The sequence below is a fragment of the Branchiostoma belcheri genome, unplaced genomic scaffold, assembly GCF_001625305.1.
Source record: "Branchiostoma belcheri isolate BF01 breed outbred unplaced genomic scaffold, Haploidv18h27 scaffold5, whole genome shotgun sequence".
In the NCBI taxonomy this organism is placed as follows: Eukaryota; Metazoa; Chordata; class Leptocardii; order Amphioxiformes; family Branchiostomatidae; genus Branchiostoma; species Branchiostoma belcheri.
The window spans coordinates 6,783,641-6,800,351 of NW_017804131.1; the positions used below are offsets into that span (position 1 = coordinate 6,783,641).

Below are 16,711 nucleotides of genomic sequence, written 5' to 3' on the forward strand. Positions count from 1 at the left end.
GTCCAGTCTCCAATCAACTTACTGTGTCCTCTACAGAAAAGCCATACAGAAGTGGAGATCTGTGGTGCATAGGAAGCACCTGGAGGTGTTGTTAGTCAGGACACAGCCTGTCCGCGACCAGAGGGTGACCAGAGCGGCGTTCGGTGCCTGGCTGTTGGCTAAACGAGTGTCTGACCACGACAGACTGAGGGTGGACATGGCCAGACAGGTTTGTTTGTTTGTTGTTTATTTGATCAATCTCCATTAGTTTGTACAGAATATCTATTCATACATGATAAACGAACCTACAAAAGCCCCCTGTAGTAGTTTCATGTAGTGTTTCATTTAGTGTCTTATTTTAACTCATACTAATTATTATCATTATCATTATTGCACTGTATTTATAACCTACATTACCTTACATCATTGTAATTAATTTATACCGTATATTATTTGATTATCCTTATTGTATTATTTCCATTTTCTATTGTATTATTTCCATTTATTGATTTATATTTAATTTTGTAGCCTATAGTTTAGAGGAGGAGGGCCTTGTATAAGCATTCCATGCTTCTCCCCTCCTCCTGCACCTGTTTTTATCAATTGTTTTGTATTATTACTGTCTGTTTTGTTTCATGTGTAAACCAATAAAATCAAATCAAAAAATCAAATTATACATACTAGTCTTCCTGGAGTTGTGTTACACGTACAAACACTAGACCAAGCTTCACATTTATCTATATATACCTACAGGCTAAATGTAACTTAACTACAACTTGGTAAAACTATAAGTTGTGCTGAAAGGTCAGAGGTCTTAATTCTAGATCTAGATTCTATATATTTACAAATTCATATTTTCATTACACACAGGTGGTACAGAAGAACAGGCTCCACAGAATGTTTACTGCCTGGAGAATCCTCAACCAGGAGACTCAAACCATCGCTCCTCTGGCTGCCAGGAGGAAGAGGAGAGAGATCGTCAGGTAAGAAACACATCACGTTGATGGCCTTTATTCAGTTTAGGTGTTATCTGGGAGAGATTAAATATGCATATACTTGACAATGTCTCAATACATGTACTTGACAATGTGTCAACTTTTGTTGCTGCACAAACCCCTGGCATGTCAAAATGTACCCTCTGGTAAAGAAAGAACAAAAATTTTCCCATGTTTATGGACAAACAGAATGGTGGTATAGACACAATGAGTTTCTGCATGTCTTTTAGTACAGCCATGCCACCTAGCTGCCAAGATGCACACTGCAGCAACTTTCATTCTAATGAAGCCAGTCAAGATGAAGTTGTCATATCCAAACTGTGCTTTGAAGCCACCTCTTCATTTGAGTAATATACCTATTAGTAGTTGCTGTTATGAAACGATTGATTGGTTTGTTAATTGATTGATTGGTTAATTAATTGATTGGTTAATTTGATTGATTGACAGGTACATTTACTGGGATGCGTGGAGGTGAGTAGTCCTGAGGAAACAGCGGTGCCAGGCCAGCCTGGAGTGTTTCCGATTGATTGATTGACTGATTGATTAATTAATTGATTAACTGATTGATTGATTGATTGATTGATTGACAGATACTGGGATGCGTGGAGATGGGTAGTCCTGAGGAAGCAGCGGTGCCAGGCCAGCCTGGAGTGTTTCCGACGACAGCAGCTGTACGTAGCCTTCTCCCACTGGCACCAGAGGGTCAACCTCCACCACAAACAACAGGCAGCAGTAACCAAACTCGACATGTCAAAAACAAGGAGGGCCTTCCAAGGTTGGAGGGGTGAGTTGAATTGTTTACTTCGCAATACCGAAGGAAAATATATTATTTTTGCTACATTTCCTCTTCTTCGTCCGTCCCAAACACTGACCTCTGACCTGGCCAATGACCTAATTTGTTGACGTCTCTCACCATGGTAACTGGTGTTGGGTTACATGATGTTGCAATTTTATAGTAGGTGGGATTTATACTCCTGTCTGACCATACAATGTATTTCAGTAAGAATTAACAGAGCAGACCATATGCAAAGGTAAACATTATGCAGTTGCTTTGCAAATGTTACCTTTCTAGTTTTTTATGTAAATTTAATGGGAGCTGGGTTCGAGGGATTCTTTTGAAATATCATGAAAAACATTTGAACATTTGTGTAAACTGTCAACCGAAAAATATTGCACCAGTCAATGTTTTAAACCCAATACAGTCCTCCTGGTTTGTCTCTTCTGAGTGATAGGTACTATATAATACAGGCATGCTAGTTTAAAGAGTTTGTTTAGCTCAAATTGCTTAAGGGGTGTGTTTTGATGTTTAGGAGTTGTGGAGAGGAAACATGAGTTAGAAGAAAAGGAAATCCAGCACAAGGCCCAGGCTCTGAAGAGAAGGTTCTTACACTGGCAGCAGCAGGCTCAGCTCAGGGAACTCCAGAGGGAAGTGGAACATGGCAACATGGTGAGGAAAACAACAACTTTTCTGTATCTTTAAAGAGTCATTTTAGAAATGTGTTTCATAATTTTGGTGTTGAATCTTCTCCCTTACTTTACCAGTAATTTCCTAGCCTTTTCCTCCAAAGGAAAAAAGAATTCAAAGATGTCATACCTCTGTGAAATATACAGGAAAGGAGATAACCTTTCCTGGGACCTTTGACATAACTTCCTGTCAGTGTTCCTGAGGTGTCTATCATATGGAAATGTATGGAAACAACTACTTGTAAGAACACACAAGCAAACACAAAAGTAGATGCACCAAGCTTTACTGTTAAAGTACATGTAGCTTCCAAACATTTAACTCCTAACGTGGGTTTGATTTTCTTCAGGCCCGTGCCCGTGTGCTGTTGTCCAATGCCCTGAGCCACTGGCGACAGTATGTAGCAGGACAGAAGAAAGCCCAGGCCCGGTCAGCAGACATGCTGCAGGAACAGAGGGCAGAACTGCTGCTCAGGTGGGCTCTGTCACAGTGGAAGGAGAGACTCAAGGCACAACAGGTCGCAAAGTAAGCAAAATTTAAACATTTTAGACATGATTACCTCCATGCAAAATGGAGGTATTGTTTTTTGGCGCGTCTGTGTGTGTGTGTGTGTGTGTGTGTGTGTGTTTTCGCACATTTGTAGTCAGCATAACTTCAGAATGCTTTTATGGATTGTGATGATATTTGGTATGCTGGTAGGTCTTAGGATGCCAAAGGTCAAGGTCAAATATGGGCCTCCTGGTGGCTGACCTTGGTACTGCAGCAGAACTTCCGGTTTTGTAAGGCAGAGAAAACAGATGTGCCGGTTATGCAACAAAACACGAGCGGTCAGCGCGCCGGTTTGATTAATGAGGTTCTCCCTCTGGAATAATCTGTGTACCTCCTAGATTATAGATATCCAGATTATAAATGCTTAAAACAGAATGGCCCTGCGACTAGAGTTTTTTTTTTTCTGTGTGGATTTGGTTTCTAAATCTAAGTGTTGACTGTTGTTCCAGGGAGTTCCGTGACTTGCGTGAGGAGGACCACCTTCGGCACATGCTGCGTTCCTGGAACCTCCACTCCAAGGAGTCATTCCGCCAGTCTGTGGAGCAGTTCAACCAGTCCCTCCTCAACCTGCAGTCTTCTGTACCCAGCAGTGATCAGGAGTCCACTGCATCACAGGTCTGCTGGGACATTTGTTGTTTATTGTTTGTTAATTGGTTTATTTGTATCAACAACAGTATGACTGGCAGCTGTGACATACAAGGCTGAATTCCGATGCTTGTTTACAACGTAGTAGGGTCATTAACCCTTGTCCTGCTGGCATTCCTTGCACAATATTTTTCAATAATTTCATGTCTTAATTAGATCATAGACCCCCAAATTTTGCAGTGGCATAGTTACTTCCGCATTCGTTTGGTTTCACTGCGGTGTGATGCGTTGCACGAGAAATACCCCCAAATCGTACCTATACAGGGTTTAATATAGATGGTACTGTATGTGCCGCACGACATATGTTGCGCACAGCAGGACAAGGGTTTTAATACAACTTGCAATTTGGACCTTGTTAAGATAATTGTTTGTGTCTGGCATTTTCATAACACCTACATGTATGTGTAATTGTGTGTATTGTTTTACATGAAACATGTTGTGTTGGAATTCTTTTAAGTAAGTGTTCAGGTGTAATATACTTTTGACAACAATAGGTAACATTATCATCATCATCATCATGCCTCCAGATTAAGTGCATCTGTTCCACCATGCCCTCCATGTATATTATGTATGTGGTCAATCGTAATAAATAAATAAATTATTATCCTGTGAGGTACACTTGATGTCCCTCATGGCGGACACTAGAGCGTTCCCTGCAAGAGCAGTGTCTTTCTCTAACATTGGCAATTGACATTAATCACATAAGGTAACAAAGGATGTAGATCAGCATGTGGCTGTGTTGTACCTTTGCTAATAAATCATCATCAAACAGGTGTCCTCCTACGAGAGCAGTGGTTTCCATAGTAACACCACGGCGCCGCAGTGGTCCACCAATAGCAGCGCAGGATTCCAGGGGGCGGGGTTCCACGGCGCGGTGGCTCCGGAGCTGTCCAACAACAGCAGCGGCTTCCACAGCGGGAAGAGGCCCTCCCTCACCACCGACCCGTCTTCCGAGTCCAGCGACACTCGCTCAAGCTTCCACCGCTTTCCTCAATGGTAAATGTCTTGAGTAATGAGACTCTTTTTACACAACCAGGTCTTTTATTCAGCCGACATTTTGGTGACCGTCTGTCACCTTCCTCAGGGCAATTGTGGCTGGTTCACATTGTACAGCAGCACAGGTGTTGCTGCTACAGATGCATTCCCAAATGTACAATATTTAAATGTATTGTCAACAACAAACAAACAAACAAACAAACTGAAAGCTGCTTCAAGATTTACAGTGTTTACTGGTATGTTTGTTTCTTGTACACACACTCAGGTGTTTGTGGTCTCCTTGAGTACCATTGCTGGTGATGACTTGCTTCAAGTTACCTTTTTCTATGTTAACCTACTCCCTTCTGCTTAACCCTGTAACCAATAGAAAATTGGTAGCCTTCAGTGTGCTAAAGACTAAATACATGTATTATATACAAGATGAATTTGTTTCTGTTCAGTAGTTAAAATTGTATCCAAGGGTAATTAAACGTTCCTCTGTCTCAACCACAACTTTGGGAACACGGACCCAGGGGAATGGCAGTCCCTGTCCTTCATTCGGTCTTAATTCATAAGTCCTAGCTCCTACAGTGTTGTAACTGTTGTTGATTGTTTAAAACTGTAAGGTGATAACCATTTTCCTTCCTACTGTCCAGCCATGCGTGGGATGCTGACGTCAGCTCGAGTGAAGAGAGCTGCTCATCATTAGTGCCAGCTGGCTGGCCTCGGCGCAGAACCAGTCAGTCCACAGAGTCCACCCTCAGCGGCTGGTCAGAGTCTGTCGGTGTGGACATCCCCTGTTCTTACCTTCAGGTAGGCTTCCACGATCTTTTATTTATATCTTTTGCATTTACATGTATGTATGGAACATTTCTCCTATTTATGCTGTAATAAAATATAATAATGTACAAATGTAGCTTGTACTTTGAAAAATTTTTATAGAGAGAAGATTGTTTCAATTTTATAGGGTGTTGTATGGAACGTGTATGCAAAAATTAAGATTGATAAAGATCCTACCGCCTAAGTCCATAAAAGGCTTTCTGATAATTTCCATGCATAGGACCAGAGACAATGCTGAAATTTATCATAACTTGTTTTGCATTGGCTTCCCTATTACAGTTGTATATTTCTTTATACAGGCTATAGTTTGTATCTAGCCTGGATACCATTTGGATTTTCGCTCCGCAAGGCTCGAAAAAATCATGGATGGTACCCATGCTAGTTTGTATCCGCATTGTAGTCTTGAGTTTAACTTTAACGAGTTGTTTGTTTTTTTATCCTTGTTTTTGTCACGTAATCAAAGACTTAAAACCAAAACTGTTTGTTTTTATCAGGACTTCCTGACAACAGCCCTGCTTCGCTGGCGACACTGGCCGGTGAGCGTTGCCTTTTCCCAGTGGAAGGAGTTTGTGTGTCGACAGAAACAGCTGAGACAGCAGGCAGGCCAGCTACAGCAGCGCTGTGCACAGATCCACCTCAAACATGCCTTCAGGGAGTGGAGACATGCCACCAACAACTCTCTCAAGGCACACGCTCACAGGGTAGGGGACGGTTTACTGTAATACCGGAATACCTACAAGTGTTCTGTAGAACATCTCATATCTACCAAACTAAGCACAACTTAAACTTATCTTTAAAACTTCCTAAAGTCCGACTGGAATCTGGCCGAAGAAAGTTTGCGTATAGGGGAGCATTTGCCTGGAACGGCCTACCTGCCACAGTTAGAGTGGCCACGTCTTACCTGTCGTTTAAGAAGGTTCTGAAACAACACTGCTGACCTCTGACCTCCTGACCATGGCCTGGCTTAACGACATCGATTTACGGTTAACGATTTTGTTTTGACGCTTGGTTGTTTTGTAACTTTATGTATTGTTTAATGTGTTGGCTTCATTGTTTTCATGATTGTGTAACTTGTTGTCACAGGGCATTCCTGAAAAGCAGTGTTTTTAAATAGTACTGAGGTCTTAGATAAAACAGAAATAATAAATGATAATAGTAATAATACACTCTATGTTCAAGGTAGCAAACTTTCACGGTCTGAGAAAAATAGAGGTGTTTACGGGACTATATGTTCACGTGCAGGAAAAAAAGAAAGTTGGCGATTGATTTGTTAGCGGGTAATATAAATGATAAGTTCTCAGTACAGAAGTGACCGTGAAAACTGTGAACATACATTGCAAAGTACCATAAAAAATCAAGAATTACAGTATGTTGAAAGCAAAGAAAAATCAGCAAATCAGGTATATTTTTCTTGAAAAACAACAGCAATACATGTCTACATGTATTTTATCAATACATATTTTAGTCTTTATTAGTATGATGGCAGTACTCCATTCTATATGATATGATTGAGAATGTTGATGTGTTCCCTACACAGGAGACAGTTGTGTTGTCAGGCTCCCTCCGTGCCTGGTTACAGTACACATCCTACAGAAGGAGAAAGGCACAGAAGAGAAGAGTGGCTGACAGGCATGCACAGGACACCATGGTGTGGAAGGCCTTCTGTACATGGAAGAACAAGGTAAGTCACAGAAACACTACCAAGAAGATATTGTATCTTGTGCAAGATCATTATACTATATAGAATTAGTCCAGTCTGTGCAAAGGAACCAGAAAACTTGTACAACTTTTTGGGAACATCTCAGGAAGGAGCCTAATGGTACAGTATCGTGTGCAGTTTGCAAGAATTCTAGGAATGGTACGGGCATTCTGTCCACAGGCTTGGAATGTCCACAGGCATGTCTCTGACCCACATCTATGCCTTGGGAAGACCTGTCTGCCCCGGATGCCCTACTTTCTGTGACCCTGGGGCTCGTTCACTATACACTCAGGGGAGTAGTGCATTGTATCTGTCTAGACTTAACAGGTACCAAGTCTTCCTCAAAATCATGAAATGTTTCTCTGAACAAATAATTTGCATAGTTATTACTCTCTTATTGCTGCACCTGCTGCCACTGCAAATGTATAGGTCCATTTTCCTCTGACCGCAAACATTTGCTATCGCAAACATAAAATGATTTACAGTAGTGTTAAATCTACAGAACACTAATGGAGATTCTAATAATAAAACAAACAGGTCAGCTAATCGCGTTGCTTCTATCCCAGGCGAATGACCTGCGTCATCTACAGAAGATTGTGGAGATCTGGCAGGGCGTGATGAGTGAGAGTCAGCACCTAATAAAACAAACAAACAAACAAACAGGTGTCCTAACCCCATCTCTTGTACCCCAGGCGAATGACCTGCGTCGTCTGCAGAAGATTGTGGAGATCTGGCAGGGCGTGATGAGTGAGAGTCAGCAGCTGGAGCGGGTGGCCAGGCAGGTGCAGGACGCCATCCGGCTGAAGAACATGGCGCAGTGCTTCCAGGTGTGGGTGTGGCGCGCACGACAGCTGCAACAGGTGGAGCGCTACCACCAGCACGTCAACGTCAAAAGGTGGAGTACTTCTCTGTGTATGGGATTAAGCAAAATAGAAGTGTCATGAAAGTTCACTTCAAAAGGTACCCTTTGTGTTGGAATTAAGTTTAGCACTGTACTGTAAAAGGTGAAGTAGTTTTCTGTGGTTAGGATTAAGTAGAATAGAAGTCAGTTTTATAATTCATATAATTTCTTCTTCAGTTTCAAGCAGTTATGAATGGACCAGAGAGTACATACTATCCTAAAATGCGTGTATTATGTTATTCATCTTGTACATAATAAAGATGATCTTAAACCTCTTGTCATTTTTGCCATATTTATGTTTTGGCCAGATACATTGTACCTACATGTAACCTTCACATTTGCAACAACTGAAGCTAAATCAGACCATTAAAGCTTTTATTGGGGCACCGACATAGCAATTTAAAATTGACAGTTACTGTTACTGGTCTTGAGTATTTTCACACTCCCACTGTATTTCTGTGTAGAAAAAGGTTAATTTGCTAAAGGAAACAATAATAAATGAGTTTTTTTTGCTGAGATTAAGATACCTAAGTTTGTTATTTGACAGAAACAAGTCCCGTTTTCATGAATAATACTGTAACAATAGTCATGTAATTTTTACTTCTCCATCCAACAGGCATTTCCAAGCCTGGCGTACTGTCGCATGTGAGCAGGCAGACAGGAGAGAGAAGTGCCAGGCCTTCAGACAACACCAGCTCAGGCGCCACTTCTTCCAGCTGTGGAATTTGCGGCTGCAGCAGAAGCACCAGGTGGAGGTGAGGCACCTGCAGGCTGTGAGGCAGAAGATGAAGGGTGTCCTGAGACAGTGGAGGACCTGGGCGGTGGAGTGTAGGGTACAGAGAGCGCTGACAGCAGACCTACAGGAGAAACAACAGAGGAGCCAGCTGCAGACAGCCTTCCGCACTTGGAGGATGAGAACACTACTGAGTCAGAGGATCAAGGCCAGCATCAACAATGGACTTCTCACTAGGTAATGATACAATACTTAGAAATTTAAGAATAACACTAGAGAAGTAACATTTGCAAAGCAAATGCATAATGTTTACCTTCGGACATGGTCTGCCCTGTTAATTTTTACTCAAACACATTCACATACATGTACTACGAGTATATGGTGACAGGAGTAGAGCAGACCATGAAATTGCAACATTATGTAATCCAATACCAGTCACCATGGTGACAGACTTCGACAAATCATGTCAAAGCAGGTCAGAGGTTAGTGCTTGGAACAGAAGAGGAGGAAGAAACTGAGTAAAAACAATATGTTTTCCTTCGTTAAACATAAAAAGAAAGTTGTTCATACATGTAATTGACATTTTTCATGTATGTACAAAAGTTGACAATTGACAAGACAGTATATTTTCTCATACATGTATGTTTCAAACTCAGATCTGCACCACTTCCGATAAAGACGATGCTCATTTGTCCTATCATTTAGTCTATGATCTTTTGTTTTACTTTGTACATTTGGCAAATACAATGCCTATTGTCTATATGCTTCTAGTTATGTCTGTCAAAAGATGTAAAGATGCCAATGGAGGAATGGGGAGAAAGAAGGAGAAAAGAAGGAAAGGAAAAGTTGTTGATGCACTGTGTCTTGTTCCCGTCTAGTTGCTTCCAGTCCTGGCATGAGGTGACCCAGAGTCGAATCCAGGAGAGATGTAAGGTACAGGACTTTCAGGAGCAACACAAGACCAGGCTGGTGACTGGAGCCTTCCATCACTGGAGGAGCAGGCAGAGACAGGAGAGAGTCCTGGACCAGTACTGGAGGAGGAAGGACAGGGGTGCTCTGGAGGCTGCCTTTGACTGTTGGAGACAGAAAGCCTTGGAAGGGAGATGTAAGAAGCACAGGGCTGCCTTCTTGTTGCAAAAGGTATGATTTTTTTAAACCTTTATTTAACCTTGAAGTTACACTGTCAGCCGTGGCCACTTTTCAAGTGCTCATAATAGTTATGAGAACTGACCAGAATGTTACGCTTAAAAATGTAGGCTCAACCTAGGCTCAACCTCTTTCATGACAGTTTTTGGCAATGCCTTAGGAGTGAGAGCTTCTTTGCATGCAGTTCTGTCCAATATCTTTGAGTTTTCTGGTCTAAATTTTCTATTACTTACAAAACACACTTTGTAACAGCTGATGGCAGATATGCAATTCTAGACTGTCCTCAAGAATTTATATAAGAGTGTTGAGATTCATGCTGTGTGCTGATGATTGAAACTGAGGAGTAAGACTCTTTTCCGACTCCGTCTCAGTTCAACTGAATTCTGTTGATCACGATTGTTTCGTATTTTTTCAACTTGGTTTTATAGATACATGTTATGCTTTTAACTAAAGATAATTCTTAATGTTAAGAGCTCTTCATTCTTTTGCTGCATTTTATATCACTTTTGTACCTTTCAACAAATTTCATGTCACAATTTTTGTGTACATGCTAGTTGATTGGATTAAACTCAACTGAACTGAACTTTTTTGTTTTTTCCAGACGTTTTCCAAGTGGCACCAAGTCTGTGAGGAGAATCAGCGTAGGAAGGAGAGGCTGCTGGGATATGCCCAGCTGTGGCACCACAGGACACAGTGGTGCAAGGACATGGAAGCAGTGGCCAATCAGCACTTCCAACAGGTTAGACACAATGCAGGTTTAAGGTGACAAATATGTAAAACTGTCACTCATTGGTTGTCCTGTTGAAAGCACAATCCTTTGAATGGAAGCAGTGGCCAATCAGCACTTCAAACAGGTTAGACACATGTAGATTTAAGGAAACAAATATGTAAAACTGTCGCTCATTGGTTGTCCTGTTGAAAGCACAATGCTTTCAATGGAAGCCAATCAACACTTGCTCCATATACTAATAACAGTTTTTCCTGCTCTATATAGAAACAACAGACCCAGCTGAAGGCAGCATTTGCCATCTGGCAGACCAGCTACAAGCAGGTGCAGCTGGGGCAGCAGCTGTTCCAGCAGGTGCTGGTGCAGAGGACATTCCACAGCTGGCTGCAGGTGGCCAGGACTCGCGTCTACCACAAGAACCTGGCCAAGCAGTTTCAGAGCCGCAAGAAGCTGCAACAGGTACATGTACATGTTTCTTGTGTGTTGTGTATTATATAAGGTTCTGAAGCACATTTTTCTTATATGTTAACTTCTTGTGGTAGATAACTTACATGTAATTCTATCCTATTCTACATATACATTAATTTTTAAACTCCTTGCCGTATTTTGATATAGTAAAGAAGTCATGCTTGACCAAAGTAGGATTTGTTGTAACAAAAGTTAACCTCATTTGCTTGAAAAGATTGGATGGAATCTGAGGCAAAAACACATTGAACAGAGGAATCGTACCTGTGAACTCTTGGTGATCTACATCCTTTTTTTTTTTTTTGACAAATCCATTGACAAAGTAAGTAAAAGCCCTGTACATGTGTATATGTTAAAAAGTTAAACAGCCGAGCTGACACCTATTCTGTGTGTGTTCCAGGTTTTCCTGGCCTTCCAGATCTGGAGGAATGAGTACAAGCTTCGCCAACATCACCACGCCATCGTGGCCCGTCAGACCCACCGCGCAACCTCACGTACCCTCCACACCACCTTCACGGCCTGGAGGAGCCTGGCCATGTTGGCACGCGCTGACAGGTTTCGCCAACACTCCCTACAGAAGAGGGTGTTTCAGGACTGGAAGGCAGCGCAGGCATCAGTGGAGACTGCTGAGTTGTATAGAGAAGAGAAAGAGAGGGGGATGGCAAGGCTAGTGTTACAGAGTTGGCACCAGTGTGTACAGGAACGGAGGGACAGGGAGGCAAGAAAGAGGGCCTTGGAGCGGGCTCTGGGTGAGAGAACACTGAGGTCAGCCTTTAGCCACTGGCGAACGCAAGCCACAGTCCTCACGCAAGTCCACCAACACTCCACTACGGCGCTACAGAGGAGGGCGCTCCGAGGCTGGCAGGACGTCGTCCGTAGGAAGAGGCGACTTCTCGAGGCAGCGGAACAAGCCAGAGCCATTTCTAACCAGCTCCACATGCAGGCGGCGTTCTTCTCGTGGCAGCAGCAGTATCGCGCGTCCCAGGAACGGAACGCCATCGCAGAACGTGTTCTCGGGAAACAGGAAGAGGAACGGCTGCGAGAGTCGTTCCGTACGTGGGTGGACGCGGCCAGGCAGCGCGCAGCGGAGAAGCACCACCTCCGCAGCGTGGAGAAGAAAGTGTTCCGTCACTGGAAGATGTACATCGTCATGAGGAGGGAGGAGGCTCGGCACCAAGAAGATATGGAGGCTCTAGCACTGCACCATTACAACCAAACACTATGGTAAGTCATCAAAACTTCATTTTTAATGGTGGTTTATAAAGTTATGGTTTAAAACAATCTTTAGATTGTCACAAAAGAATCTGAAGATTGTTTCAAACCAATTTCAGAACAATCTGAAGATTCTTTGAAAACATCTGAAGATTCTTTGAAAACATCTGAAGATTCTTTGAAAACATCTGAAGATTCTTTGAAAACATCTGAAGATTCTTTGAAAACATCTGAAGATTCTTTGAAAACATCTGAAGATTCTTTGAAAACAGTCTAAAGATTCTTTGAAAACATCTGAAGATTCTTTGAAACCATCTGAAGATTCTTTGAAACCATCTGAAGATATTTCTTAAAATCTGAAAACAATCTTCAGATTTTCTAGAAAAATCTGAAGATTTATCGATTTTCAATGAGACGTGACGCCTCCCGCTGGGGGTCATTATGATCCGTTGGGTGGCAAGCAAGTTTGTCACAAAATATCAACTTTGTAAGTATAAGCTGTGAAGGGCTACAAACATTTGTCCAAAGTGTAATATTTTGTCCAAAATTAATCTGTAGTCTGTTTTTAGTATTAGGATATCATAAGTTATCAGAACTATTTTAGTATAGGATTGACAGATGTGGAGAGTACTATAGGATTGAGACATCAAAACTATCAGGTTTAATCTTTTAATTAGACAGTAAAGCCTTCCTATGTTAGTTTGTAGCTGAGAAAGTGAACTCATAACTTTGATAGATAGATTTTTTTTCTCTTATGTTAAATGTGTTTTCAATTGTTCATTCTTAAAGTGAAAAGGTCTATCTGCTAATAATGATTACTAGAAAAAAATTACTAGTTTAACGCTAGGAATATAAAGTCAGTGACAATATTTCTGTTTGAAATGTCTAAATGCCTTGTGTTGGTATTGTTGCAGTCATGTGTACCTGAAGGCATGGCACAGAGAAGCCCTGGTGTGTAGGTACCTGAAGAGCTGTGAGAAGCGCACGGAACAGAGAAGCTGGGGAACGTGGAAGTCATCTGTGGACATGGCCTACACAGCAGATCAACTGGTAAGGGAACATCCCTAAACAACATCTGATCTGTGGGGTCTTGTGGCGTAGCGGCAGTGCTCAACTCGGAACCAAGAGGTCCCGGGTTCGAGTCCTGACATGCCACCGATCTTGTGCCCTTGGGAAAGGCACTTTACACGACTTTCTCACTTCGCTCAAGGAGGTCTTTTTAAACCTCCTTGCTTCGCTCAGGTGAAAATGAGTATTGTATTGTCCCCTGTGTTGGTGGTGGCATCAATGTAAGTTGAAAAAACTTGAGTGTGCCGTCGCCACGTCTTGTGATTACATGTTGGAATATATTTAAAAAAAAACACATCTGATCTCTCACTGTCATCTATTTCTCTATCTATCTACGTGTGCGTATGTCATTTACAATATCTTTGTATAAGTGAAAGATGCTGAATGCTCTTGTCTCCCCTCTGCTACTCTGTCTGGACTCTGGAAGGCTACACTAACACTGGTTGCTCACAGTCATGTAAGTCCTTCTGTGTCTGTACTAAGTCTTCTATCTTCTCGTTATTATACTAGCTTGATATTTTACATTACTCATCTTCTTGTCCACTGTATACCAGCTCCTAATATGTGATTTTCAAAATCTGTAACTAAGTCTAATAATCTTGAATGTGAATCTTGAATAATCGTAAAGTGGCGTCGTGTGGTGTAGTGGTACATCACTGGACTATGAAACGGGGAGACCCGGGTTGGATTCCGGGTCGTACCCGAACAAGTCCGAACATGCGCTGCGAAGTTGTACCCTTGGGAAAGGTACTTTACACAACTTTCCTCACTTCACTCAGGTGAAAATGAGTACCTAGCTTCGGCTAGGGATGTCCCTCGGATAGGACGTTAAATGGAGGTCCCGTGTATGGGAGAGCCACACCCCATGCACGTTAAAGAACCCACCACATTTATCGAAAAGAGTAGGGGACCTTCCCGGTGTGAGTGGTTCAAATCTTACAGTCTGGTCTCAGGTTTGACATCTTTGAAAAGGTGATAGTCACCTGTTATGTCAATCCTTCCACAAATGTGGTAAATCGTCATAGATAAATAAATGAATGTACAATTGCTCTTCAGTTAGAAAACTTAGAAATCTGTAGAGCGGCTGGATTCAGGCAATGATACTGACTCTGGAGTTGCTTTGTTGTTCCAGTTCACACACAACATGTACCACCGCGTGTGGACCACATGGAGGAAAGAAATGGGCAGGAGGAAAGCCGTCAAGAACTTCACAGCTCACGAGGAGAAACAGACAATCTCACAGGCAAGTGTACAACCTGCTGACTGTTCTAAAGACTGACTATAATATAAACTGTACCAATTTCATGTCTTGGTTCTCAGATATCAGATATGCATGCCTCATGTTTTTATTATTTATAAGAAAATATCACAATGTACAATGTACTTTAATGAGGGCTTACCAGTTCCTAAATTTTCACATTTTGGTCCAAGCAGTTGTAGAAAGTCCTTGCTTTCGTAGTTCTGTTTTTTTTTTTTTTAATTGAGATATCTTTAAGTTTAAGATGTGTGTAAAAATGTTGCTCCATGGATTCATCCACGATTCATTAAATTTTAAAGTACAGTGGGAGTATGAGGGTCGATCACAGAATGTCTGTTTCTATTTGTATTTTTTTTGCAAGAACCAAGAAGTTTTTGCAGCCCTGAAATTAAGGGACCAGAACTTTCGACGCAGTAGTACAGAGGTTTGGGTGTATTCTCCAATATTAAGTACTGAGTATATTATGATTATAGGAGTACAGGTATTATATGGTTTAGTTCAGGTAAATAAACAGGTGTTTGTTGCCTACCTCAGGTGTTCCAAGCCTGGCACAAGTGGGCATCTCACAAGCACAAGAGCCAGGACCTGTACCAGAGGAAGGCTCGTCAGATCCTACAGCACTGCTTCAACCGCTGGTGCCTCCACCTCAAACACAGAACCTCCCCCTCCCCCACCAAGAGTCGTATCCCCGTCAGGAAACGGGCAGGCTCCACCTCCAAACTTGCCAACATGCCTACCATTCCAGAGTAGTGCTGTGTACCAGTTCGCTGGACCGGTTCCGGACTTGTAAAAATGTTTAGGAAAACATTGCCATCGGGCATCGTCAAGTGTCGGCCTCCATGTTACATTTGTATGTGGCCAAAATTAAAGTTTTGCCGAAACAACATTGCAAGGTTGCCAGCATGCAATTTTGTATATGCCATGGGTTTCTGTAGGTCCGGACTTACGAGTCCCGAACTGAACCTAAATCTCTGGACTTGAATCCAGACCTGAACCTATATGTGGGTTTAGGAACACAGCACTATTTCAGAGTAATGTCACTGAAACAAGGGCTTCCAACCATTTACTAAACTTTGGTTAGCTTGCATTTCTTGAACCACCCTTTCACTAAAGTGCGGTAGTCCACAGTGATATATTTTTGTGTAGGAGGCATGGCATGCTGGAAGATGCCACTTAAGTTTCAGGGTGGTTATAACATGCTTAGTTTTGACAGTTAGTGAATAATACCTTTGACATTATTTGCTTGTCCTGTCATTGTAACTTAACTTTCCACTTAAGTGAGTCTTATAACAATTGGTTGTCCTTGTATCTAAATGCAGCAAAGAAAACAAACTCAAGGTACACATTTGGCATTTGGTAGTTCGCTTTATGGCATACAAAGTGTAACATCAAAATGGACTTTGTTATAGAAAAACACTTATACATACTCCATACTTCTTCAGTTTGAAGCAGGACATAGTTACTTAATGTAACTTTATGTAACCCTGAAGAGAATATTAGTGCCCATGCCCACAGATAGTTCTTACAACTTTGAAAAGGTCTTAACAGAGAAGCAAACTGTTAAAAAGTACACTAACAGTAGACAAGACATGCTTTTCCAGTTTTTCCAGAGTTGTTCCAGAATAAAAATGCAGTCAATCTGAGTAGATTATGGAGGATGTAACAATATTCATTCATTTACTTGACCTTAAATTTGTACACTTTTCATGGAACTGGATCTGATACAAACTTTTTACAATGCAAAGGAACATAATTTTCAAAGTTCCTATACTGCCTCAATGTACTGCTATATATATTTGAAACAAAAGTTTTTATAGTCATGCAAAATCCGGGATATCTTTCTAAAATTTTTCTTTGCATGACAAAGAGTATCAGGCAATTAAAGTTATTTTTACTGGAAATGGGATGTCTTTTTCTAACACAAGACTAACAAATATATATATTATATGTCTTTCCATTGTAATGCTACATGTATGTAACTAAAGATATCTATATTATACTGACATTGTTGTAATTTTTTCAGTATACCGGAACTATATATGATTGATAAATGTGGA

At 41.6% G+C, this 16,711-nt stretch overlaps 1 protein-coding gene across 8 annotated transcripts in view; it reads left to right on the forward strand.

The window, feature by feature from the left end:
• Nucleotides 1-15,485, forward strand: part of LOC109479999 — an 83,097-nt gene extending 67,612 nt beyond the window's left edge. For all 8 annotated transcript variants that reach the window (XM_019782100.1, XM_019782098.1, XM_019782099.1 and 5 more), the window contains 19 exons: nt 37-208; nt 850-962; nt 1,565-1,758; nt 2,285-2,421; nt 2,786-2,961; nt 3,435-3,600; nt 4,403-4,626; nt 5,262-5,418; nt 5,940-6,146; nt 6,983-7,126; nt 7,837-8,039; nt 8,662-9,015; nt 9,657-9,918; nt 10,526-10,663; nt 10,919-11,110; nt 11,517-12,340; nt 13,243-13,378; nt 14,529-14,639; nt 15,189-15,485. In XM_019782100.1, the coding sequence (XP_019637659.1) occupies nt 37-208; nt 850-962; nt 1,565-1,758; nt 2,285-2,421; nt 2,786-2,961; nt 3,435-3,600; nt 4,403-4,626; nt 5,262-5,418; nt 5,940-6,146; nt 6,983-7,126; nt 7,837-8,039; nt 8,662-9,015; nt 9,657-9,918; nt 10,526-10,663; nt 10,919-11,110; nt 11,517-12,340; nt 13,243-13,378; nt 14,529-14,639; nt 15,189-15,404 (4,126 nt within the window). In that variant the 3' untranslated portion in view covers nt 15,405-15,485. The remainder of the gene's footprint in view (nt 1-36; nt 209-849; nt 963-1,564; nt 1,759-2,284; nt 2,422-2,785; nt 2,962-3,434; nt 3,601-4,402; nt 4,627-5,261; nt 5,419-5,939; nt 6,147-6,982; nt 7,127-7,836; nt 8,040-8,661; nt 9,016-9,656; nt 9,919-10,525; nt 10,664-10,918; nt 11,111-11,516; nt 12,341-13,242; nt 13,379-14,528; nt 14,640-15,188) is intronic.
• The last annotated feature ends 1,226 nt before the right edge of the window (nt 15,486-16,711 follow it).